Source organism: Tympanuchus pallidicinctus, unplaced genomic scaffold (genome assembly GCF_026119805.1).
Source record: "Tympanuchus pallidicinctus isolate F22 unplaced genomic scaffold, pur_lepc_1.0 scaffold23, whole genome shotgun sequence".
In the NCBI taxonomy this organism is placed as follows: Eukaryota; Metazoa; Chordata; class Aves; order Galliformes; family Phasianidae; genus Tympanuchus; species Tympanuchus pallidicinctus.
The window spans coordinates 9,730,109-9,749,149 of NW_026294740.1; the positions used below are offsets into that span (position 1 = coordinate 9,730,109).

Consider the following 19,041-nt stretch of genomic DNA (forward strand, 5'->3'; position numbering starts at 1 on the left):
GAGACCAGGCTATCTGCCAGCACTAACTAGTTTACTACATGGACAAAACGAATTTCAGAGCGTTTAATTGGATCATCATCCAAATTCAACTTTTCTAATAGTAGAAAGTTCAACAGACTGAAGATTCCTTCAGGAGTTCTGCATTTTGGAGTGTGGCAAATTCCCCAGTTTCCTTTCATTAAGGGAAAATACGTCTGGCCTTTCAGGTATTCCCGTGCTGGTGCTTTCAGCATTTCAGCTACATAAATTACCCTGTAAATGAATACAGACTGTGTTTTCTAATGGGAAAAAAACTTTGACTTCTGTCCTCTGATGTGGAAATTCTACTGATACAAATTACAAGTGTGACTTTATCGCTGCTCCTTTTCCCACCATCATGCCGACCAGGAGGCGCGTTTTGAGTACTAATGACGCTTCACGCTCATCCATGCTTTAAAGAAAGACATATAAAAGGCTTATGTTGCAAATCTGAGCTGGTTTTGCTGTGCTCACCATCACTTCCAGTGAAGAGACGAATTACTGGTGATTAGTTTCCAGACTCACCATGAGACAGATTACACCTGAAAGCACACACAGGAGACCCACAGCAGTCTGTGCTCACAAACTCCCATTCCACAGACCTCCAACGTGGGCAGCCCTGCTTTCAACATTAGCAATATTGCATCACAGTTTCACCGTCCAGGTGCATTTGCCTTTAGCCTAATTCCCAGCCAAAGCGCTATTCATTTTGTTACGATGAAGTTGTCTGCTTAACTGATTTCCATTCTTCACCCTTTTGTTGGCTTAGCTCTGCATCCCACTATTCCAACAGCCCACAAACAGACACAACAACAAACATGTGTCTATAGGATCTGCAATTGGTGGGGTTTTTTTACTGACCTTCACTTATTAAACTCCAAAACTTGTGGATAAGCGCAAATTCGAGGCATATTCACAGCTTTACCTCCTAGCATTTAGATGATTTTTCAGGTGACTTCTTGAATCTAAGCATTTGTGTTTTACAGGCAAGACAAACTACGCAGCAGAGGCCAATGGTATTTAGCTAGACTGGGTGACAATTAGCAGTGAGTTAGGGAAAAGGTTACTCCTGTGCTGAAAATTGTAACCAGAAAGTTTGAGACGAACAGGAGAGAAGTTCTTTTGCTGTCTGTGCAAAGCTGAGACTTTTCATTGTGGATACAAGGAAGCAGCTTTAAGAGATTATATAAAACAGGAAAGTGCAGAAAATACCTTTAACAAAGAAAACCACTGTTAGATCCTTGAACTTCCACCAACTGCAGCACAATCTAGGCTAAAGGAAAGGCTTCTGCGATGATCCTCTTTCTCTGTTTGTTTGTAAACTAATCTGCAGTTGTGTGGCTGTACTGAACTGCTCTTATCACGTGGTAACTCTCAGAGCCCTTTACAAGGTGCCCAGAAGAATGTGTTCTTATGATAGACAACTGCTGATGTGTGTAATTTCATGCCCTTCTAATTTATGCTGGGTACCTTTGTTTTGCCCATCAATCTGTGATATTTTTCTTCTCCTGCCCATCCTGCCCACTCTTTCAACTAAAACGTAGCTGTGCATGGTACTTTGGCAAGGTGTACTGAGAGCAATAGTGGCATCACATACTGTTAGGCTTGAAATACGAATGCATCCTTTTGACGTGCTACTGTGGAGTAACAAGTCAAATGATAAAAAAAACATTGATCTCCAATTCACCATGTCTTTGACTTTTAGGAAACAATTTCTGCTGCCTTCTGGAGTGGCTGTGAAAGAAATACAGAGTTATCCAGAAATTCAGGGCACTATTATGCAACTGAATCTCTCAAATTGTGCATTTATACTGAATTCATCATCATGGTGCTTGAGCATCTGTTGTATTTTAAATGAGAAAACAATTTAAATGTAGTGTTTAGTCAAAAATCCTGCACAAATCCAGGAATGATGACAGGCTCATCTACGAGCCTTTTTCCCCCACATTACCTCTATTGTCTCCTACGACGCAGCTTTTGTAGATGATGGATTGGGTCAGTACCAAATTATAGCTTGCAGTGAAATTCTACATCAGCCAAGACATAATCAACATTAAACATTTGAGTTTAAGACTTCATTTTGATCCTCACACAAAGTGAATTGCAGAACAATGCCATTTATTTATGTTTACCAAGCTCGCGCTCATCTGCTAACAATGACTGACAAGAGTGGTTGACTGGCAGGTCAGCCAGAAACAGCCCACGTTCAGAGAACCAGCAGCAGAAAGCTGCAGCACCGACTGCCCTGTCAGATGCTCTCCCAGTGTCACACAGACACATCTCTGTAGCGCTGGGGCTCAGCCTGGGTTTTCCATCACTGCATTTCCTACTATCTGTAAGAGGGTTCAAATGATTGTGACACTTGGAATGGTTCTGGGAACATTGGGGTAGCAACAATCCATCATCTCTTACACTCTTTTTCAGTCAGCCTGAACTGGTACATTTGTATTTTTTACTATTGTCTTGTGCTTAAAAAAATCCTCAAGTTTAAAATATTGTCTAAAATACCCAATTTTCTTGTTTTCAAATGAATTAAAACGAGTATATTTTCCTCCGTTAGCAGCCTTATCAGTGCAAGGCAAGCAGGTCAGCAGCCACACAGCTGCCCTGTTCAGAGCTGCCTCACACACAGCCTCCTTCAGAGCACAACACCCTGCTGGAGCAGCTGAGAGCAGGTGCCCAGGGATCTCAAACTCTTACTCACCTCTCAACTATATGCCTGTAACTACAGATAATTACTTTAGGCCTAAAGGAGCAGATGTTACTGTTTCAGTGTAAGAGTTACACGCTGAAGATACCTCACAGTGCTAAGGACTTGTGGGGGAAACCTGGGTAAAGAACTGGACACCATTTGCTGAACAGAAGTGCTACATGGTAGTTCTTGTTACTAATTGGTCTAATGAAGTATTAGACAGCATTTGCTGTTTTAGCACTAATTCCTAGCATGTAGTTGTCTCTAGCAAATTAGATTTCACAGCCAGGTACAGCTAACTCTAAACTGCATTTCTGCTTTACTGCACAATGCACGACTGCGTTTCTCTGCACACGCTTCAGTGCAGTTGTCTGCTCATAAGCAGAAGATAAGCAAGCTCCTTTCTTGTGTTCTTAGACTTATTCTTTGAAATAAAAGAGAATTATAATCTTTTTTATGCATCTAGGATACAGCTGCTGGAATTGCTATAAACGTGGATGACAAGCCCTTCTATCAAACTGGTATTTCATAGGCATATCTTTTAAATCATGAAATAACTGTCAAAAGCAGCAAAGCAAACAACAGCATCAACGTTTGTCAGCAACAACCTAAAGAACTTGGGTTTTGACAACGATGAGGAGTCCGAGGAAGTTACTTAAAATAAACAGCTCTGGCAATTCTGCTTTATTGCACTAAACTCTTTTTAATTGATTTCAGTCTTAAAACCCACAGTGTTCTGATGAAATGCTAAGTAAACTGCTGGAAGTCTATGTGGTCAAGTAACATCTATTTTACCATTTAAAAATGATCTAAGAACATCCCACACAGCTGTGGGCTCAGATGTATGAAATAAGACAGGTGGAGCTAAGGGTCAGTTAGGAAGCACGTGGGTATTGCTGTTTTGGCAGATCCCTCATTTATTGGTAGAGTACTTCATGCATGAGAAAAAGACAGTTTCATTTTTCAAATAGAATTAGCGTGAACCTTAATTTCTATTTGCTTGAACTGTGACAGTACGCATTCTTCAGAGCCCACCAACAGCCCAGTTCTCCAGCTGTTGCTGTGAACACGTGAGCATAGACATAGAAAAAACCTGGCATGGGCGTTGGACCAGATGATCTTTCAGGTCCCTTCCGACCGCAACCATCCTATGATCGTCTGACTCATTCACAACAGGAGGACCTCAGACTTCAGACCATTTTGCACTGATAAAAGTAATGTCACAAATAACTCTAAGGTGATATGTTGTTATTGCTTTTCCAAAATGGTTTTACAAGACCTGTAAGGGCAAATACATTCTAACGTAGGGCTATCAAATGTTATTAATGGGTTTTAACTCCCCCAAATTATTTTACTTGCTGGATTCCTGACAAACAGAAATTGAATTACTTTCACACTTTTTATTTAACTCTATAAAAACAGAACTGTATATTTTTCCTTAACGAAATCTTGGCCACACTCAGCAAGGTTTCTGAATCAAAACAAACATCGAAGTCGTTCCCCAAGCACTTCCATTTGCTTTCATTCCCTGCTGTGCTGGAAATGTGCTTTGTGCTCATTCTCAATCAAGTATCTCAACAGTCTATCAGGTAGCCCAGCATAATGCAAATATTAGAGTTACAGATCAGCCATTCCCTACTGCTGTTCACTTCCTGGTTTAGATCTCTTGTCACTTACAAATCAGGATGTTTATGCACTCAATTATAACACTTCCAGGTGAGGATAAAGAGCATTTCCATTACTCTCAACAGGACTTCAGGGAAAAAAAAAATAAAAAGTGTGTGAAGTGCTGTGATATTTTAAATTCTCTTAGATTCATACTTCTCCATACCTCACTGCAGCAGAACATTTTGCAGCGAGCTGATATTTATAAAAGTGTGAAGCATGCACACTGGATCGGAGGATTTTTCCAAGTCAGAGTAATTGCTATAAGATTGCCAAAAAGAACCTCTGGAATCATCACCAACACGGCAAACTGCCTCCTCCTGCTCAGCCAAAGGGCCTCGAGCAAAGACCACGCGGAAAATATCCTGCTACCAGCTCTGCCCAAAGACGCACATTCCACCTGTGCAAAGGATCATAAGCCACCAAAACGCACTGCAGGTGAAAACCAGCACTTTCCACACTAACAGCACAAGTACTTCGAGCACCGGGCTGATCTTCAGCAGAGCACAGGTGATCCCATAACCAACCCATGTACTGCGTGCCGGGAAAGAGTCCAATGCTTTCCCCGCAGTAGCCAGCGCCAAGCCACAGCTCCCGCCTGCCTGCCTGCTTTCCCCTGAGGGCGCCGCCTGCAGCCCGCGGGCTGTGTGCTCACTGCGTGAACCCCAAGGCACTGCAGCAGCTCCTGCTGGCATTCCCAGCACCGCCATCAGGTGTCTGAAAAGCGCTGTGTCTGCTCCTGGTCCACCGCACATTTTTGGGCGATGGAACAAGGGCACATTCTGGATTTTCAGCAGCTAAAATGAGAGTAATTAATCTTAATTCTCTCCATCCTCCTGAAAAACAGAACTTCTATTGCTTGAGGAAAGCAAAAAGCTGTAAGTTGTTCAGAGGCAAATTAATCTTAAGGGGGGAATCTTCAAAAAAAAAAAAAAAGAAAAAAAAGAAAAGAAAAGAAATCAATATCTTATAACAAGATTCTTTATTGCATTGGAGCCTTGAAACTTAAACCAGAACCAAAGGGGACTTTAGCAATGCAAGTTTGCTCTTGCTATGCTTTGTTTTTAATACAATGCCATCATTTGAAAAAGTAAGATTTTCAGATATGAGCAGTTTTAGTTGTGTGGTTTCATCTCCGTGGAAAAAAAAACTTGTAATACTTAATGCAGACTGTAGGATTACAGGTATTTCAGGCAGCTTTGAGGAAGTTATTCTGAAAAGAACTTTTATAGGGAATTATATCCTTAATCCTGCTTGTAGTATTCTATATCTTAGATATCTTCATTCATTTGTACATTTCTAAATTAGTCTGTTCCACGTGAGAAACATGAAAATTTTGTCTCTTGTTTTTAAAAAGAAAAAAAAAATCTAAAAAAAGAGAAAACCATTGAATTTAACCATGATGCCATGGAAACAGCTTTAAAATTGATTTGGCTGCAGGGAAGAAAGATACAACTCTAACATAAAGCAAGTGACAGCTTTCAGAAGAAAAAAGAAAATCTGTCTTCATTCAGCACTGAGTGCATTGAGAAACAATAAAGCTTAGTGAGGTGAGAGGGTCTTCTCAAAATACAGGGAAACAAGATCTCTCAAAAACGTTCCATTCACAACCAGTCTGAGTGTGATGAGGGGAGGTGGCGCGGGGCAGACCTGCAGGAACAGGAAACTTGGAATGAAAACCACCTGAAAATCACCAGTAAAGATCACTTTCAGACAGGTTCTTTCCTTGTACAGAGAGTGCAATACGGTGTGGAGACATCATTTAGAGATCAGCACAGGAAATAACTATTCTAACTTCTAAGCAATTCAACGTGTTAACGCAGCCCCTCAGACAAGTACATCTGCCTGCAGTCTGCATGCCAGTTTTGCACAGACAGAACTGTGTCTCGCTGCTACCAAAGAGGTCCACCAGAGCCAGGACAGTCACAGGCTCATTGCAGCGTAACGCATCGCAGCAGGCAGCACTGCTCTGCACATCGGGCTCCTTCCTGCGGGTCTGAGACAAATATTCTCTACACACTTGTACATATTGAAGACTTTTGTTCCCATAAGTGCAATCCGTAAAAATAAGAGCTTCACACTGACACATGCTTCCAAGGGTGGAAGGAGAATTTGGCCCCTCTTTTTAGCTGTTCCTTCACTAGTGTTTTGGTCTGCGAGATAAGCTTGGTTCATCTAATCTGTTTCTAATCTGGGACTCATTACAGAAGGAATTCTAGTGCAAAACGTATCTCAGTTCTTACTTCTTTGATAATTCACAAGTTAATCTGGTGACCAGAATTACTAGCTGTACATAAAAAGAAGGATATGTTCTAAGCTTCATCATTTCAGTGAGGACAGTTCCCAGAGCTACAGTGTTGTGAAAGTTCACAAGTAGCACAAAGCAATGACTGATGAGCCTGCATGTCTGTGTGCTGTACTGTAAACGCTCTGATTCCTTGCAGGACCTTTAGGAAGCTCACTGCATTCATTCTGCTTCCCAGCTGTCAGAATTCAGTGGATGTCTTCATTGGCTACTTTGACATTTTTACTTCTGTTCTGGTTTGTTTACTTGCCTTAAAACTTGCCAGCCATGCGGACTGTAAAAAGGTCAACCAACAGTTCCCTACCCAGAGAGGACAAAATAACTGAAATCAACACATAGTAACTAATTCTGGCTATTTTTTGTCTGCGAACCATTAGCTGTGAATTGTAAAGCTACATATAAATAAATACATAAATATCATCATTCTGGGTAACAAATATTCATTTACACAGAGAGAGAGAGAGATGAACTCTATCTTTGTAACCTAAAATGTACATTTTAATGATGAGTGGAAGAGAAGCTGAGGCACTGAGTAGATCCTGGTTAGCAGTAACACAGTAAGCACTTTGCTGTAGGAGCTTTTGCAACTGAGTTTGTTAAAACCAATGCCAATAGGTATCAGTATTTTGAATTCTGCAAGTCCTGCTTTAAACACTTCCAATCTTGCATCCCATATGTTTCTACAAATATTTCAGCCCCTGACTCCCCTGTGCTTGGCTCGAGGCTGAGAAGCACAGATTACTTGCTGCCCGTGGCAAGTGCTGCTCCACTGGGGAAATGATGTCACCCCCTGCAGTGCAATTCATAACTTGATGAGGGTAAATTCACTTACTGGCAATTTAGAAGAAAACATGTTGGTGCTATACCAGCTGAAGCCAGATGGTAAGTGAAATTATTAAAATCGTGCACACCACAGATCTCTGAAAAATTGCACTGCTAAAAAAATATCCTAAACATAGACTGGCTTTTAATATAAAGCAATCGGTGTATAGAGAGCATTTGCAAACAACGCATGGTACAATTGCTACTGTTCAATTGCAATCTTTCCTTTCTAGGTTCAACTGATCCACTACAACCACGAGTTGTACACAAATGTCACAGAAGCTGCAAAGAGTCCTAATGGGTTGGTGGTAGTTTCCATATTTATGAAAGTAAGTATTCAGTGTTGCCAGCATCTAATGTGTAGGTGGTGGACTTGTTCTTCATGAACTGTAAATGCAGAAACTGGACTCCTCATGATGGCACTGCAGTGCCTGGAGGCTCTGATCTGGAATCACAAGACAGCCTCATCCTAGGAACTGAACGTACAGTTCCTGAAAACATAACGGAAAAAAATGAAAAGGGATAAAGAGAGAAAATTAATGATATCATAAAAACCACTCATAAAAGTTTAGTGGCTATGACAAAAGTTATTGATTTCTTTGATTTGGTATTCTTGTATGAAACATGAGATGAATGAGTCAATTAGAAATGAACCTCTCCCAGTAAGTCGAGGCCCTGGGATGGAGGGAATGGGCACAACACAGGTGCAGCTCCAGAAAGGGAATGCTTGTCTGAAAGTTTTGACACTGTAATTTTCTCTTCTTTAGGTATCTGAATCATCAAATCCATTTCTAAATCGTATGCTTAACAGAGACACTATAACAAGAATAACGTATAAAAGTAAGTTTCTTCTCATTCACGATAGCTGTATGCTGCTAGTAGCAAACGCTGTGCTTAGTGACTCACTGCATCGAGAGACGCCTTGCATTGAGAAGCAGTTTACAAGCTTGTATTGCCAGCAAACCTGCACGATAACCTTGGGAACTTGAAAACATCTAATAAGGTCACAAGTTCATTAAATATTTTTGAGCTTCAAAACCTATTTTATGTTTGGACAAACAGTAAATTGATGAAAATATATTTAATAAATACATGTGATATATTTGCATAGAACACACAGGTAAAACTGCTTATTGTTAGCAGCAGAAGTACCATATATTGCAGCCTGAATTACTCCAATTCAAATTACAACAAAATGCTGCATCATTGCCTGTTTTTAACACACAGCTGTGGATTCAGTATTCATTAACGCTTTCTTTTTGCACAGAAGAATGCGGTTTCTATTTAGCTATTACTGCATGTAATGGGTATATAAGGAGATCATCAACATAGCATGTATATTTGTTGTACTCGTGTTTGGAAAGCCTTTAACTGATAATGCTCAATACTTCCATGCTAGCATATTAAGTAACTGGAAAACTGGAGCTTAAGCATCAGTTAAAATCAGGGTAATTCAGAGAAAGACATGAAAAATATACAGACCTCAATGGAATAAATTAAACCTCTATGCTGAAAACATTATTCCTTTGTCAAATAATCTCTTGTATGCCAAGCAGCCATAAAGTAAGTACACTAAATGATACCAGATTATGAAAATATCATAGACCAGCATCTAGGAAGAGATATAGAGTTGTTTGTAACTGGAATGAGACTGGGTGTCAGGACTGCAGAGCTTAGTTCTCAGCTCTGTCAGACTTTGCCCAGTTTACATCTTTGTAAATGATGTGCATCAAACTATATACCCTCCAACAACACATGATGCTCTGAAAGCTTCCCGTCCGCATCTCTAGAGAACTCAAAAATCCATTTAACTCCAACAAGTCACTGAACTTCAGGTTTACAATGGAAGTGTTTGGAGAGATTTCTGTACACATCCCTGAAATTCACAGCCTGATTTCTTTGCACTCTACCTTTTCCCCTCTACAATTCTACAGTGTTCACATCAAGAAAAAATAATACATTCGAGACCTACATGAGTTGCAAACACGGAATTTTACCCACTAATTCTTGAACAAGAGAGAAGCAGAAAGATTGAGTCTTGCCTATACAACAGAGAATTTGAACAACAGAGCCATTCCAACTGCATTCCGAACTCAGCAGTTCCATGTCCTTTACTATAAACACGCACCTGACAGTGGAGCACTAAGAAAGCTCTTTTCTCCCCACATACACACACACCTAGCAGATCTCACACTCTGAGCAAGGGAAGGCTCCTGCCTAGTTTTTCCCATTACAGCATCTCTGTCCCATGCATTTACACGAGCATCACAGCTTTTCTTGTGTTCCTTGGCCACACAAGCTTTAATAGCTGACCAGTAGAGCAAAGGCTTGGCAAACTGCAGAGACTCAGAGCAGAGGAGAGACCACAGTTATGGATGTGATGCTCCACAGGGCTGAAAGGAACCAGCAGCACCTTTCCCTTGTTGCGTAAATGAGTGTACAGCCATCACCTCCATTGCAGAGCATTTTCCTTTGGCACTGCATTTGTAAGCAGGTGCACCTTCACTCTGGACCTTTCATTGGTTGTTTTGGCACTCGAAGAGAGAACACAATTCCAATCATGCTTCATTTAGATGTTCCAAGTGAAATTTCACATTGAGGAGAATGCATAACAGATTGCAAAATCAATGAGAACCGGAATAGTTTTAGTTTTTAGCCACTGTTATCCCTAACAGGTGCACTGCTAAAATGAAATCCTCGGTGGACACGATGGACACAGCATTCTCAGTGCAATGGGTTGCTTGCTGTAGTAACAAGTATCGACCAGAAATTTTTTAGTGTAAACTGGGAGTGCGAGAGTGCTACTGAAAGTAATTTTGTGGTTGTCTTACATGATAGATTATAGCACCATTGCTGAAAACTAGTTTTACTTCTTACATTGCAGGGATTTCTATTCTGCCTTCAGCAACTGGAGGTTTTTAAGCTGTGTTTTACAAGTCCACTCCTGAAGGCAACACTCAGCGTGCTCCCACTGTGCCCAATAGGGGGATGGAGCAAACAGGAACAGGCTCAGAGTCAGCAGAGCTAACAGCATACCTACATTTGTGATTATTTTTTTTTTCCTGAAGAAGAATAGCAAAAAAATGAAGGAGTTGTATATCATGCTGCATGAAATGTCCACAGGCAACATGCATGAAAAGGGGAATTTCTACCCTCAAATATTAGTGGTTAAGTAAAGTGAAGTGGACCCCAATCTACTTTTAAGTAGATTTTAAGTACTTTTTAAGTATTAAGTAAGCACAAAGAATACTCTTTGAACTAGTTGAAACAAGGATTCTTTATTCAGAATCTGTGTGAATCTCTAAAATGGAACATGAAAGCATTTTTTCTTTAAGTACGATTCTAGGGGGATTTCTTTCAGAACAGCCATGGCCAGTGGTTGCTTATCATTGAAAAGCAGCAACATTTCAGCTTCCCTAAACTCCATTCTGAAATTTGGGCTTGTCATTCTCCATAGAAACACCCAAGTATGCTCAGCTAGGCAGAAGAGCTGCAAAATTTTGCATTTTCTCACATTTAATCTTTCACTATAATAGAGATAGCAAGTGAATAGAGTATCAGTTTTCACATGATTCTGAAAAGTTTTACATTTCGTATCTCTGGAGATAAGGCTCCTAATTTTCAAAGGGGCACATTTCTGTGGGCTGCCTGAAGAACTGAGCTCCTGCAGCTCCTGCCACGAGCAGAACAGCTCGGCCACCATGAGGCCCTGGGGACTGAGCTGGTTCTCTGCGTGAGTCACCGCTGCTCCCAGCTGCATCTGAGCAGCTCCTGAAGGCTGATAAACAGAGAAACTCCAGTGCTGAATTTAATAACTGCAGAGCTCGACATTCTATGCCCTGTATTCTATTTAGACCTGTACTGTCCCTTTTTGAGTTACCATGATGCAAACTTGGAAATCAAATAGGGCTTTTTAAAATTCAGTTGATGTATTCCCAATTAAGTACTATTTCCTTGAAAAGAACACATTTTTACTGTGAAAGCAGACCTCGCACACCTGTTACAAATCTAAGGATGAAAGAGTGCTTCCATTATTTGTTAAGAAAATTGTCAGAGGCCTACATGTAAATGAATTTGAAATCTAAATAAATGTAATTTGTATAGACAAGAGTTCACGAGTTCAGAAATCACCCCAAGGCACACACAGAACAAGAAAAACAGTGTGAGCTGTGGAGAGAATCTAATAAAGGCTGCACAGGTCTACCAAAGAAGTATATTACTGGCAAGAGATCACACTGTTTTCAACCATTTTGATCACACGCCTGCAATAAACATCATCAAGAGAGACAACACATCTAAGTGCAGCCTAGTATTAATGCAATCCTCACACCCAGTTCTTTTTCAGTTCCAGTACAGATTATTTATTTTAAATCAAGATGTGGGAAGAGGGAAAGAACAGAGCTGTTCGTGGGAAAAATGACAACCAAATGCCTACTCTGAGGTCTCCTCAAGGCATTCCCACCGAGCTGTCTGACTTCCACAGGAATATAGCCCACACACAGGCATGAATTAATAGTGCTTTTTCTTGGCCAAACGCTTATTTCATTCACACCCATCTTCCTTGTTTCCTGAAGTGATATTTTCTCCTCTAGTTTCTCTTTAATTACTATTGATGGATTTTGACACACAATCCACCAACTCTCCTTAAACACACTCCAAGCAAACACGGAAGCAACGAATCAAATTTGAAGCAACTCCATTGCTGGATGCTGATGAGGAAGATGGCTACACAAAGAGCACTGTATATTTTGCAGATCCTCAGTATGTAAACAAGGCAACCTAGCAGTTGAAGCAGAATTCAGTAAGGCTACAAGAAACACATCCCCTGACTTTCAGAGCACCAGCACACATTGGACTTGCCTGGATGACTGGGAATTCCATGCCCCACAGTGCATCCACACTGCTAGAAGCCACAGTACAGCACATCCATAGGCAAGTTAGCAGCTCACATCAAAATAACACATTCTCTATTAACGCCATGCAAGGCAACTCCAAAATCCCCGTGATTACCTGCATTAATGCCAGCAATAAATCAGTTTATGTATCTATTATAAATAACCCTATCGTTAATAATCTGTGTGCTTTTCTGAACACAAATTAGCCAACTGGAGTGTGGCACACACAAAAAATACACATCATCAGTATCCCTTCTCTGCATTAAACTTAAGTTAGCTTTCCATCTCCTAAAAAATAATTCAGGGCAAATTCAACCCTGTTAAAACCATTTTAGTCCCACTGAAGGCAATGTGAATTGAAATGAAAGCGGATTTGGTCCTTAGGGCTTGAAACTATCAATTTGGATGAACTTCTTGGCACTCGCAGCCAACATATACCACCCTCCATGGTTTGTAAATGAACAGGAGGTTCATGTGGGAATGGGAAAGAAGTGTGATGATTCACGGAAAGCAGGCACTGGCTTGAAAAAATGGATTCACTCTCTTCTCATGTAATTCTAGCAAAATTACTGCTGCACTGCTAATAATGTTTATAATGAACAGGACACAGGTGCATTCAGTCATCTCTAGCTGTTAAAATTCAACAGCATTTTGGCTTCATAATACCATAGCAATTGTTTTGCACTTTCAAGTGGAAAACTGGGGGGCTAAAAAACAGCTTGTAGATCCCAGGCCATGAGGCAGTGAAGGCTAAGCATTTTTACAAAGATAACAGTCACCTAAAGCACCGAGAAGCACAGTCTCCTCTGAAGCTCCAGCTACTTGGAAAAGCAGTTACCCTGGGAAGACAAGAAGGTGGCAGAGAGCTGCGTTGGTAACAACTATCAAAGGACGTGCCAAGATTTTTATTCCTCAAATAACAAATACATTTTTAATACCAAACACCTGTAAGGTACTGGCCAACAGGACGCAGATCTGACACCCTCGTCTTGGCCTTTAGCCGATGCTAAAGTCACTTGCACCCTGGGAGCAGCATGGTGAGCGCATATGTCAAAATACAAATAAATAAATCACATTTGCTTTGCCTGGGTACTTCGATCTTTCTGTTGCCAGTACAGTAGTTCTCTTTTTTCCCCATTAGATAATATGGGGCAAACATTCTGATCACCTAAGTTTTGTCCTTCAGCTATATGTTAAATTGTAGTTAAATTACTCCTGTTTTTTAGATCTTACATGCTTTCTTAATCATTCATATTTCTTTCTATGCTTTCATTTAAAAACTTCTTTTCCCAATGGCCAAGAAATTATCAGCTTTTTTTAATAATAAAAACAGTTTACATTTAAAACGTGGAAAACATCAGAGAATCAAGCAAGAATGCCTAAACAATTGGTACTGATCGAAAAGATGGACTTTCTACGTGTTTCTTTAGACTGAACAGGGATCTTCTACTTTATTTTTACATCCTTGTATTCAATTCAAATCAATGCAGATTATTCTGTGTATTGAAAAGGGAACTGCCTAAGTATGCAGCTTTCCTTGCCCACATTTTACTCACTCTGCAAATGAACCATACTGAACACCATACACAAGTGAAGACATGCACAGAGATTTCACAGCATTGCTCCCTGCAACCAGCAGCTTTCTCTGAGCACAAATCTATCAACAGTTAAATGCAATCCCTGCGTATTTCCTATGAAGGAACTCCTATTGCCTCGGCTCTGGCTTTGACAGTACTGCAAAAATATTAGAGGTCCAGCATGACAAAAGGGAAATGTACAGATAATAAAACAGGCTGAGGAACTTTGATGACATGAGATCTGTCCCTACCTCATTTTATTTTGGTAGCTGTTCACGGACTGAATTCTGTTACACACGGGTACTTCATTAATTCCCAGAGAGGCTCATGATATCAAAGCAAGGCCCACAGTAAGCTGCTTTCCAGCACACTTTCCCACCCTGGCGTTAGCACTCACAGTGAGCGAGCAGCACATCCGCCCCCACTGCGCACATGAAAGGCCATCAGGCTTCAGCGAGCAGGTTTATTATCATGCATTAACCTCAACTTCAACTTCTTCCTCTGGCAGAAGGGCAATTAAGTTTTAACACTCACTGTTCAACGCAAGTCCTTAGGAAGGCCAAAATTGTTAATCTCTCCAAAATATGGTAAGTCTTCTCCAAAGACTGCTGCACTTGAATCAATAACCTCAAGAAGTTTTTATCGGCTTCTTAAATGAGGTTGAGTTTCACAGTGAATACTTGAGCTGAATTCCCAGGGAAGGTGCGCACTGTCACCAAGGAGAAAAAGCCAAACCAAGATTACTTCTTCTTAACCTAAGTGCTGTGACGTGGTCGTTGCACTTCCCGTATCACTAAGCTAGAGTTGAAGTTCTGAAGTAAGGATTGCAAACACTGTTTTTTTCCCCCTCAAAAACATTGCTTTATTTTTTTTTCTTCTCTTAATTCTGCAGATGATGCATACTTACTACAGGGGCTTAACATTGAGGAGCTTTACCCAGAGACCTCTAGTTTCATTACATATGATGGGTCAATGACAATTCCACCCTGCTACGAAACAGCAAGCTGGATAATAATGAACAAACCCGTCTACATAACAAGAATGCAGGTAATAATAATAATAAATATACAAATACTTGATCTAGTCTAGGTACAAGAGTAGAATATTTGAAATACATTGCTAGTTTTACATACAAAACTAGATTCAATGTTTTGCTGCATGGATCTCTGCTTGCAATTGCTACAGCTTACAAAAGCAATGAAGAGCATTTTTTCCAAATCTATTTATTTATTTAGAACTACCAAAATAGTTGCACATACACACACTCTGAGATGGGCTCCGCTCACCGTGAGAGTCTGAACCAAATGATCCAAAGGTCTCTCCTGGTAAGATACTTCACGATTCTGTGAATAAACGCATACGGATTCTAAACAAATACAGTAAAGTTGTACAAAAATAACTGATGTTAGGAAGTTTAATCTCTACTTCAGTTTCCTACTCAAAGTTTGAAAGATTTTTGTTGACTTGAATTAATGAATATTCTTGTAGCACAGTAACTACAAGAACCACTGCCGTCTGACTGCAGAAGAAACAGTTTGATCTCAAGTTGGCTCTTTCAACCCACCTTTCACTTACAAATCACTGAAACTGTTTAACTTTGATTTCCTAAGTAGTATATTTAATAGTGTTATATGTTCTTTAATTACAGGAAAGACCAAAACTAAAAATCCTTGTTTCGTATTTTGTACAGATGCATTCCTTACGACTGCTAAGCCAGAATCAGCCATCACAGATTTTTCTGAGCATGAGCGATAATTTCAGACCAGTCCAGCCCCTCAACAATCGATGCATCCGAACTAATATCAACTTTAGTTTACAGGGAAAAGATTGTCCAAACAATAGAGCACAGAAACTACAGTATAGAGGTACGTTCTACCTACAGAACAACCCTTGCTTTACTTACACTGAGCTCCTTTCTCTGGGAAATTCAAGCGCATAAGAAAGTCTACAAATAAACACAAATGAAACAGCAGACCTGGGGGAATAGTGGTACGAGTCCAAGATTGCATATTTGACTGGAAGAGGAAATTTGCCCAGAAACATCCATGAAAAGCCATGATAAAAGTCATTGTGGGACATCTGATATTTTTCATAAGCAGATGGCACAGGCCTTCAGCTTTCTAGCCTCATTTTAAAGTCTTACAAAGATATTTTATTCTGCTGGAAAGAAAAAAGGGAATGAGCTAGTCCTGATGACAGCTGATCTCAAACAAAAGAATAAATTTCACTTTGGAGGTGCACTGCCATAACTAATATCCAAATTGGAAAGTTTTTTTATTATGGAATGAACACCAAACAAATGAACCAACTCAGTCTTATGCGGGTAACATCTTACACTGCCACAGCTTGGGGCTCACTTCTGAGCTGGATTGCATCTTACCCACCTTCTAGTCCGTGCACATACAGTTATACCACTTACAAGACAGTGTCAAAGTTCCTTCTTGACTAAATATTATGGTTATGCTGAAGGGTGGATAAGAACACATTCAACAGCAAGGTCAATGATTGAGTTACAATACTGCTAAAAAAATAATCATGCAGACGCAGTACTTTCCCAAGAAAAGGAGAAAACTGAGCCTGGCTTTTCCAGGATGTTATAGGTGTTAAAAGATGTTTTAAGTTCATCCAATTTCATTTCTGAGGTTTATTAAAGCATAATTGTTTTTGTTTTGTTTCTTTTTCAGTAAATGAATGGCTCCTCAAGTAAGACAGAGCAGGCAGAACCCATAACCTCAGTGGAATGCTACTACTGTGATTGACATAATCTAGAATGCACCCAAACTCACTCTTTCTTTGGGTTCGTGACAGCATGGGCAAGCATGCTGTAGGAATAAAGCTGCCATGTTGGAAACTCAACTTAAAATTCATTCATATGATTGGTGGTAATTAAAAAAAAAATAAAAAGACAGTATTACAGTAAATGTGATTACAATTTTGATACAGTTTTCCTGAACTAATTTAGCATCACAAAAAAAAAAAAAAAAAGGAAAAAAGACTTTTCAGCCTTTGTATATATGAAATTCTTCCTCTTTCCCCCCCCCCCCCCCCCCTTCCGTCAAACTTAAAGAAAAAAGAGAAAAAAGGTGGCTTGGTGCAGCATCAAAGTGGAGTTGTGTTCTGTGTGCCAAGTAATCCTTGGAAAGCTCTCATTATTTCACTATCATTTATGGATACTGACAAGACAGAACAAGAAGATTGTAGAGCAAACTTATTTCTAGATTATGATCCTTCTGCTCATTTAATTAAAAAAGGGACAGACAGAGATAAGTATTGTAAATAGATCACTGCAGAATACAAAGGAAATTTAAATATTTCCCTCTGTCACGTATCTGTAGTAGGATTTGCCAAAATCAGAATTGATCCATTTTCTGTTTCTTGTTTTACAACAGGTCATACGCTGTGTTGGTTACTAATAACAACTCAATAAATGTGTTTAACAAATTAATTTAGTAAACTTGCTTTGGTTTACTTTTTTCCTTTCTGAAATAACAAGCCTCTAAGTATTTGTGGCTGCACTGTTTGTGTTTCTGTTGACTTTCTCTTTTTTTTTTTTTTTTAATTTCATTTATTTGCAGCCAATTTAAGCCAGATAATGGCAATTGTGAATGCAGTTAAATCCAGTATAACTTCAACTCTGGTCAATCATTAACAGAAGGCTGGGTTCAGAAACAGATCGCAGTTGAAACATCTCCGTTTCAAATTGTCATTTCCCCTGTTCAATTCATTATAGTGACAAACAAATTTAAATTGGTGGTGGAAGCAGATATTTTTCTTTACAGATAAAGCAGGAGCTGACCAAGTAAAAGGGAATGCCTTTTTTCTTGTTTATAATGGTCATTCACTGTGTTTGGTTACTGTCAAGAACTAAATAAATGTGTTTAACAAGTTCACATGCTGCATGTTTGGCCTTCTTGCACATTGAGAAGTTTTGAATTGTTTCTTTCTCTGGAGAGTGTGCAGACTGCATGTCACCCAGCTCCTAATGCTTACTTTGTCATGCATGACAACGTGTAGAAGTTAGCAGAAAAGATTACGAAACTAGAAAGGACCATACAGGAACTATGAATCATTCATACCAAATAGAAAAATACACACTACAAGAAGTTTGAGAAGATGTAACACTGTAAAGAATGTAGAGACCCAATCCACACTGGAGACCAACGACCTGTAACATGACATAGCATTTCATCTTTGGCCAAAGCAAACAGCATGGACAGCATCAGACTGGAAACTCAAGAGACTGTTGATGAGAGCTGGGAAAGACTAAAGAGCTAAAAGCTGTGATGTCATCAGTGGCACAAAAGGAAAAGGTATCAGGAGGGCACCGTTCAGTTGTTCAGTGAAAGATGCAGAGGAATCACCAGGTGGGACATGGCACACTGATGTCAAACATGCAGAAGGGTTTTGGGCTTACGACCTTGGTCCAGGATCCTGCTAACACAGATGTAGCACCTGCTCCCTAACTTACTTCTGTCTGAGCAGCTCAAATTAATTACATATACTAGCTTAACAGTGCGTAGTGATCTGAGAAGTTCACTAAACCACCACAGAAGCTAAAACTACCTATTGCAATGCAGACTAGCTTTGTTGAATTCTGCAGCTGAAATAAAGCATAATTACTACCTTCAATTTACCTAGCTAATGGAGAAGAATACCATGAACCACATGCAATATCTTTAAAATGTCTTTTAAACTTGTGGTATTGGGATCGTTTCCATGACTTGTTTGACTGGTTGTGGGTTTTGTTTGGTTGCTTTTGTAGGCTCTATTGTTGTTGTTTTATTTTATTAAGCTTCTCCTGAAATCGTTAAGGTTACACAGAGAAGTTACAGAGAGCATAAAGTCCGCAATGGCTCAAACTATATTTCTGGACCAGTAGCTGACAATTGTTGATCCAACTATGTCAGTGACAGAAGGTAGGGAAGATAAGCAAGGCCACCATTATAAAACTTTCAGTAATAAAGCCTACATGCTATTTTAGTAAAAGCTGGTTGAAGGGATTTAAGAAGAGAGAGATATGACAGAAGAGACTAGTCCAAAAGAAGGAGTCATGCTGTGCTTTGGATT

General features: G+C 39.8%; 1 protein-coding gene across 2 annotated transcripts in view; it reads left to right on the forward strand.

Moving 5' to 3' along the window:
- The window catches only part of CA10 (carbonic anhydrase 10), a 151,468-nt gene extending 134,049 nt beyond the window's left edge, over positions 1–17,419 (forward strand). For both annotated transcript variants that reach the window (XM_052687990.1, XM_052687991.1), the window contains exons 6-10: positions 7,736–7,831; positions 8,270–8,342; positions 14,867–15,021; positions 15,665–15,839; positions 16,659–17,419. In XM_052687990.1, the coding sequence (XP_052543950.1) occupies positions 7,736–7,831; positions 8,270–8,342; positions 14,867–15,021; positions 15,665–15,839; positions 16,659–16,681 (522 nt within the window). In that variant the 3' untranslated portion in view covers positions 16,682–17,419. The remainder of the gene's footprint in view (positions 1–7,735; positions 7,832–8,269; positions 8,343–14,866; positions 15,022–15,664; positions 15,840–16,658) is intronic.
- Positions 17,420–19,041: the final 1,622 nt, after the last annotated feature.